The 7,947-nt window shown below is 33.6% G+C and overlaps 1 protein-coding gene and 1 non-coding gene across 2 annotated transcripts; both read right to left on the bottom strand.

Annotated features, from left to right (window-relative positions):
- Window positions 1-303: 303 nt before the first annotated feature.
- LOC145625002 (protein FAR1-RELATED SEQUENCE 5-like) lies at window positions 304-1,839 on the bottom strand. Its single transcript, XM_081678086.1, has 3 exons — window positions 1,463-1,839; window positions 1,123-1,228; window positions 304-828 (listed from the first exon to the last, which is right to left on the bottom strand). The coding sequence occupies exons 1-3, from the start codon at window positions 1,837-1,839 to the stop codon at window positions 304-306; spliced, it is 1,008 nt and encodes a 335-aa protein (XP_081534212.1).
- A 5,770-nt stretch (window positions 1,840-7,609) lies between these two features.
- LOC145625917 (small nucleolar RNA R71) lies at window positions 7,610-7,716 on the bottom strand. Its single transcript, XR_014110810.1, has one exon. It is a non-coding gene; the product is annotated as a small nucleolar RNA R71 (small nucleolar RNA).
- Window positions 7,717-7,947: the final 231 nt, after the last annotated feature.

The following is a 7,947-nucleotide window of genomic DNA, read 5'->3' on the forward strand; positions in this document are numbered from 1 at the left end:
ATTAGTTTCAACGACCTAGTTCCACCCCTCGTCATGTGCGTCATTAGCTTTATGCTCAATACCCATTAAATCCTCCAACTAAATTCTAATCTTATATGTGACTTCCTTGTACATAGCAAATGTAGTGTCATTGTGCATGGCTAGCGTGCTCAGGTATTTATTTCTAAGGCTTATTTCTTGTACCTTTTGAACTCGATCTGAGTCGAGGTCATAGTATGCTACATGAATGCCCTCGTATCGCCTCACAACATCCTTCCTCCAGCAATTTAAAATATATTTCTCTGGGATGTGAGCTATATCCTCTTACTCTATTACTCGAATTATATGCTTACACAATATTGCCCTAAATTCAAATAACTTACATGAGCATGAGAAATCACCTTTTTCTTTGTCGATTGTCAGCGTGTAAATCTTCCACCTCTTCCTAACTATGGGGGTTGGAATCTTTTCATCAGCTTTGTAAAAGGTGATTGTACCAAGCGCCGAGGTCTTATTGATGTATGTATGTCTCAACCCTAGGCACTCGTCTTTTACCTCTCTGAACTTTGCATTGGTGTACTTGATGTGGAAAATGTACTCGTCAAGTATAGTCTTGTCCACCAGAAGGGGTTTATCCGATGATGCAAAATTCAACAATTGCTCCTTATATTTTAAGTCCCCCATGGCGGCCTCATAAAGCTCAACAAATCGAGCCAACGGGGTATCAATGTTGACGGAGCCTTTTAAAAAATGATTCATGTCTTCACTTCTCTGGGTGGAAGACATTCCAGCCCAATAATTGTCTTGACAATACCCAGGGGCCCACCTATCCTTCAACTTATAGGATTCCTGTATCCAAGTATTGCTACCGATCTAAAACTTATTTACCATTGTAGCCCATGCTTTGTCAAATTCATCCTGGTCTAGACACTTATGGACAACTACTCTTAGTGCTACCTTAAATTCTTTCCATTTTTTGTGCGAACCCAAATTATGTGCAACATTTTTCATAATATGCCACAAGCATAGCCTGTGTGGTATCCCCAGGAAAACTATACACACTGCCTTCCCTATTGCTTTGTCTTGATCAGTGAGAATGCCTAATGGTGCCTTACCCATACACTTGAGCTATTCATTGAATACCCACACAAAGGTGTCAGTATCCTCGTGTGAAATCAAAGCACAAGCAAGTACAATTGAACTCCCATGATGGTTGACAGCGACGAACAGTGCCAAAGGCATTTCATATCTGAAATGTTATGTTCATGTTAAATATGTAATAAATATATTAAATTTACATTCACTGATTAAAAAGAATCCTTGCAAATAGTTAAATTCATTACCGAATGGTACCTTTAAACCATTTTATGTTATCAATAAAATATCTATTATACACTTAAGCTAATCGCCCTAGCCTTGTTATTACCGGTATAATTATTATGGTTACTACAAAACAATGTAATAAATAGTTAAGTAGCCTAACCTGTTGGTTTGAAACGTTGTGTCAAACGTTATTATATCGCCAAAATCTTCACACATTGCCCTACACCCTGCATCTGACCAAAACATATTCATCAACCTTCCATCACAGTCCCTTTGGATTGCGCTGTAAAACTCATTATTAAGCTCATGCTGCTTTCGAAAGTATGTTTCAAGGGCAATTGCATCTCCTTGAAACCTTGTTTTACGAAACTCTAAGTTCACTACATTTCTCAGGTCCCGTTGATTGAATGTCAGATTGTCATGACCCCCATTTTCAACTAAAAAGGAATTGAAGTTTTTCACGATCAATATACCAGCACGATTATTAGTCATAATTCTATAGACATTTGGGTCATCGATGCTTCTGTAATTAACCATTAGATGGCTACTTTTCGGATGAAGTCTATGGTCGTGGTTCAATTGACATGTTGAGATTCTCCTCTGACCATTTACCATATACTCGTGCACAAACACTTTACATTCACTTACAGAAGATCCCACGGTTTGCTTTTTACCACCTTTCGTACATACAAGTCTTAGTTATTTCATCATGTGGTTGGATGTCTGATTTTTTGCGCCATCTGCCTTATTGATTCCTTGCGACTTGTAGCTATCCATCAATGTGGCAGTTCATACAAAAAAAGTAAACCCTTTTTTGTATGCATATTTATAACAAAAATTGGCAAATTCTTCCCCTAAAGGAAAGCACATTCCGACTGCTGGATCATCTTGTTAGTCATGCTGTCCTTCATTGTCATTATCATTATGTTGTTGGTCATTTTGTTCTTCATTGTCATGATCAATATCTTGTTGCTGAAAGTTCTCTTTTTCGTTATCTTGAGAGAGGTTGTCTACATCTACCTCTGCCTCATCAACGATGACTTGTTCTTCTACATCTTGGTTAAGATCTATGTCTAGGTTGTTGTCCATATCACTGCATTTAGATGAATATAAGTTCATACCATTCACTTTTGACTTACATGAATGGAACTTACAAATAAAAATCATTGCCTTTAACATACACCACATCACATGAATATATTTCAAATAGGATTGCAATATTATTAAATCAAATTGTCATATAATTGCAATATCATCGTGTGGTCTTTGTTGAATACATAAGCCAAGCTTCATTATTAGTTAAATATTTAGTATCGTAAACATTTTATTTGGTAATGACTTCCGGTACCTATATTAATCATCATATGGTCTACGTAACATAATTGTTAGTTATTTATTTAGTATCAAGACATTTTTTATTATGTAAAGACTTCCAGTAGCTTTATTCATGTATTGAATTCTTACCTATGTAGTTTTACAATATGATAGACGTGTCAAATACTTTTGTATTGGTAGTACTGCAATAGTTCATTCTATTACCAAGAAATTTTGTTTGTTACTAGTTTTACTGTGAAACAAGTTTGTACCTAGCCCCATACCAGTTATGTCAGTTGAATTTTCAAATCAGTTTATAACATATGAAAACTTACAAATTTATTTAAAATTATTCAATATAGACTTGCAGCAACCATTTTACTCAAACCCTATATTACAACAGTTTTAATGTTTTGTCAACCAAATTGTCAAAGAAGTTAAACATTGTATAAAATATGCAAATTCAAATTTAGTGATATGCATTATTGTTCAAAATATATCAATAGGGACTACGACATACTATACCTAATTCGAAGAAATTCAATTGTAGTATATGGCTTATATGGTGGGTACTTCAATCAAACACTTTAGTACTTCATTCCGTTGAAAAAGTGCTTCGAATGGTAGACTCTACTTATGAATGTAGTTTAGGCGTTAATTGTTTTTGAATAATGGTGGGACTGTGTTTAAAAAAGAATACGAAAGGTTATAGCATATGCTCATAAGAAATTTCATTTTTTTTTTTTTGAAAGAATAAAGTCTAGTTAAGAAATAATTAATAGACCACATTACCAATGTAATTTTGTTTTTATTTTCAAAGGATCAAAGCACTTAATTAATGTAATAAGGTTGGTTGTTGATTGTCTTACTTTAAAGGACCAAATCAATTAATTAAAATTAAAATGGGTTCAACTCTTGACTCTTGCACCATAATGTTCTAATTATTTTTCCATATTCATACTCAATGTCGTCTTGTAGAACATTTGATAATTACTAACTGAAATTTAATTCTATTTATTTTGATGATTTTTTTGTTGTAAAATAAAATTATGATTACAAAAAAAAAAAAAAAAAAAAAAAAAAAAAAGCTAGCCTCCTTTCTCTACTAAACTCTAGCCTGCAAGTGTCAATTCTAAAGAGACTTTCATCAAATTTAACCATTAGAAAGCTCTAATTTTATTTTCTTTTAAGCTTTTTGTTTCTTAGGTTACAATAACAATGTTTTTCTCAAAATAAAGGTTTTATCTCCTTCGAAAGACAAGGTTTTTTCTATCTCCTTCCAAATACAAGGTTTTACAGACTCCGTCGAACGACAAGGTTTTATTTGTGGTTAATTTGGTCTCTGGTTATGCGGGGCCACGATTGATTATGACACGAATTCGGGTTATGGAATCAACACGAGAATTAAGTATCTCACAAAATTGTTTGAAGTGACGACAGATCCGCTTAAAAAGCTGTATGAGACATCGAATCGAGAATGTATCGAATTGTTATATTTATGTATTTGGATTCTTATCCCTTCCCCGATTAGTTCTTGTTTGATTTTGTTAAATACGTTTTCATTATTGTTAATTGTCAATTGTAGATGTCGTATGACTTTATTTAATGAAATTTTATGTCCATTAGGACTTCTTTCAAAGAAAAAAAAAATTAAACAAAAATGATTTGTATCAAACAAGATAAACAAAATTAAAAATTGACTATAACTGCAGGTGTTAATTATGATAATTTTTTCTAAAATGAATATAACATTCGGCGGGAAATATCAAATAATTATCTCATATTTTAACAATAACTTGTATTGTTTTCATGTTTTTAGTAAGTATACAACTCAATACTATAAATATGTAAAATATTCATAAATATATTTCTTATATTTAAAAAATTCAAATTTCAACACGAAACTAAATTACTTTTTTTAAAAAAAGTAAATACTTACCATTTCAAAAAAATAAATTAACATTAAATTATTCCGAAGAGTAGATTTATTAATATTAGATGATAATTTAACGTACATCGTTTAATAGTGATTTATGTGACATTATTATACTGTTTTGACTCAAAATATAAGATATATTTCATTTGTAAGATAAATACTGGAAAGAGATAATCTACATTAACACATATCATGTACAATTATTTGATGGTACAATTACATGTTTACACGATTACACAAAGTAATTTATAAAATCTATTCTATTGGTGATCGACTTACTACATAATCTTAAAAGATAATTCAACCATTTATCAAATGAAAAATCCGAGCATGGATTGGAAATTAACTTGTTTAGTAAAAATAATACATAATACAGTACGACCTGAATTGATTTTTGAATTAAAATGACCTTTCATTTATTTATCACTAAACAATTACTAGTACATTTAATTTAAAACGCAACGGTTACTAATATATTAAGTAATTTGATCTTTGAATTATAATGACCTTACATTTATTAATCACTAAAAAATTAATAGTACATTTAATTTAAATCACAACGGTTACTAATATATTAAGTAATTTATGCCCATACCCGTCCAAAATCCAAGTTCTAATGTTATAGGTGAAGTCTAAAAAACAAAAATGACTGATTTAGTGATGTATCATCAATAAAATTATAATAACAAATATTAAAATATAGTTGGTGATGTGTCTATTTTATATAGTGTTTTACCCCCGTCCCTTGGCCGTTATTAGTAGTGTTTTTGGCTCTTTCGGGCCACTTTTATTACTAATTTGTGTTTTCTAGTGTTTTCGTAGTTTTAGTTGTATTTTACAGGAAATTGCACTCTTGGAGCATTTTCCCGGGCTTTATGGATCAACTACGAAAGCTAGAAAGACACGGCCACTTTTGGAGCCCAGGATCGGTGAGAGTCGGTGGTTAAGGACTCGGTAATCGGGATCCCGAGGCATTTGGACCGAGTGATCAAGACCCTAAGTGGACATCCGGATTGGGCCAAAGAAATAAGCCCAATCGAAGTTCTAACCCTCGAGGTGAAGCAAGGGCCCGATCGGGCAAGCTTGCTCGACCGGGCAAGGCACGCAAGAGTATGCTGGTGCGTGGCCAAAGGCACGCCCGATCGGGTGAGCTGCTAGCTCGATCGGGCGCGGGTGTTGAGAAGAGCAGTGCGAGAAAAAGGCGCGCCCGATCGGGCGCGTGTTTTTGGAAGAGCTCTTTTGTCGAGCAATTAGTTTCTAATTAGGAAGTTGTTTTAGTTTTGTTTAAGTAAGTTTGAGGACAATTAATTTCACTTACCTTCTCTCTTAGACTTTCTCTCTCTACTTAGAATTTTTCTCTGTCTTAATCCTTCTCTCAACTTTTGTTCTTGATTATTTTTCCATTAATACAGATTTGTTTGGTAACGATTTCTCTTCTCTTAATCTTAGTTATTTACTTTATTCTTTTTATCATATCTTGCTTTATTGCTTTGATTAGTTTAGTTTTTAATATGTGTGAGTAGTTTTATTTCTAGGGTTTATGGGGATCCATAAATAATATGAAGGGGTAATTTGTTGTTGTTAATTATCAATGCTAGATTAATTTCCTATTGATTGATTTAATGCTTTGTGACTAGATTTGCGTAGATCTTTTATGCATGAGTTTAACAATATTGATTTGAGATTCGACAGATGAGAGTTGATGTTTAGGTCTAGTTTCAATAGGCAGGTTAATTTATAAATGGTTAAGTCGAGATTCGAGAGATGAGATTTAATACCGGTAAATTAATTGCGTGATTGTAATACGTAGCGAAATCCCTTTACAATCTGGTTAATTGATGCATTGATGATTGACTATTATTGATTGTTGGTATTACATGATAATTTCTTATTGAATTGTTTTAACGTTTTACAATTGCGGCTTGTAAAAGTATAGCAATATTAAATTGATGAATCGAGCAGATGTTAATTTGATATTAAAGGCTATTTTCAATAAGAACTTAGATCTAGTAAATTGCGAGAGCCTGTTAGATCTATGGTGATTAGTAAATTGCGAGAGCCTGTTAATCGTGTTATTTATGCAATGTCAATGATTGCTTACTATGTTTTACCCTGGAGTATTATTTATTGGTGAACCTATACCCTAGATCATTTTATATATTGTTTTCTCCCTATTCTCAATCTTAGTAGTTTAGTTCCTTATTCGAATATAAATATTGGTTACTTAGATAATTTAGATTATAATAAATTAGGAGTAAAAAGACTTGTTTCCCTGTGGAGATCGACCCTAGTTCCCTATCTACTTTAGTTAGAGGACTTAGGAATTACTTTTGATTAGGGGATACGACTTTATCCTGTCAAAATTTGGCGTCGTTGCCGGGGAAACGGTTTTATTTTTATTTCTGATTGTTTTTATAGTCTAGATTATTTCCCTTTTGTCTCTGAGAGCGTTAGTTCTCTAAGACAAATCTCATATTTACTTCTAGTTTTTTGTTTATGCCCAGGTGTTCCAGATCAGGTTACATCCTATTCGATCCTGAGATCGAACGTTCCTTCCATAGACAGAAAAATCTCTACAAGCAAATCCTGGCGGATTCTGGTGATAATAACAATAATCACCAAAATCCTCCAACTGGTTCTAGCGATTCAGAGACATCATCAGATGCAAAATCAGAGATGACGGCTCCAAAGATGCTTAGTGATTATTCACAACCAAAGCTTACGGATTTTCCACATCTCACCCCTACTTCGGCTCTTGATGGGGTTCAATTTGAAATTAAACCTCAATTTATAACGATGATAGAGAGGAAGCAATTTAGTGGAGCCAAGGGTGAAGACCCGAATCTTCACATTGCCGACTATTGTCAATATTGTAACACCATCAGGCAAGCCGGGGTCACTCAAGACCAAATCAGGGAGATTCTCTTTCCCTTCTCTTTAACTGGAAAAGCTAAATTGTGGTTTAATGGCTTAAATAGAACTACACTTGGTATAACTGACTGGGAAACTCTTGTTTTGAATTTCTATAACAAGTATTACCCTGCAGAGAGAACAGCCGTACTACGGAGTGCGATTCAGAACTTTGCCCAAGAAGCCGATGCATCTTTATATGAGGCTTGGGAGAGGTTCAAGGATTTACAAAGAGACTGCCCCCACCATAATTTAGCACAATGGCAGTTAATCCAAGCCTTTTATAATAGCCTTGGAAATTCTTCTCGAATAATTTTAGACTCTGCAGCTAGTGGGAGGTTTATGAATCTTGGTGTTGAAGATGCAGGTCAGGTTATTGAAGACATGGCGATACACAATTCCCAATATGGGAATCTTAGAGGATTTGCTAACAAGGGGAAGCATAGTGTTGACTCTGTATCCTTTTTACAAGCTCAACTAACCTC

Source organism: Chenopodium album, chromosome 3 (genome assembly GCF_948465745.1).
Source record: "Chenopodium album chromosome 3, dcCheAlbu1.1, whole genome shotgun sequence".
Classification (NCBI taxonomy): domain Eukaryota; kingdom Viridiplantae; phylum Streptophyta; class Magnoliopsida; order Caryophyllales; family Amaranthaceae; genus Chenopodium; species Chenopodium album.

Excerpts from the sequence above, each read along its gene's own strand:
- LOC145625002 (XM_081678086.1), bottom strand. The coding sequence starts at position 1,839 with ATGGTTAATTACAGAAGCATCGATGACCCAAATGTCTATAGAATTATG. Across the intron at positions 1,229-1,462 it reads ACAACGTTTCAAACCAACAG|ATATGAAATGCCTTTGGCAC; the intron begins GTTAGGCTACTT and ends ATAACATTTCAG. Across the intron at positions 829-1,122 it reads ATACTGACACCTTTGTGTGG|GAATCCTATAAGTTGAAGGA; the intron begins GTATTCAATGAA and ends ACTTGGATACAG.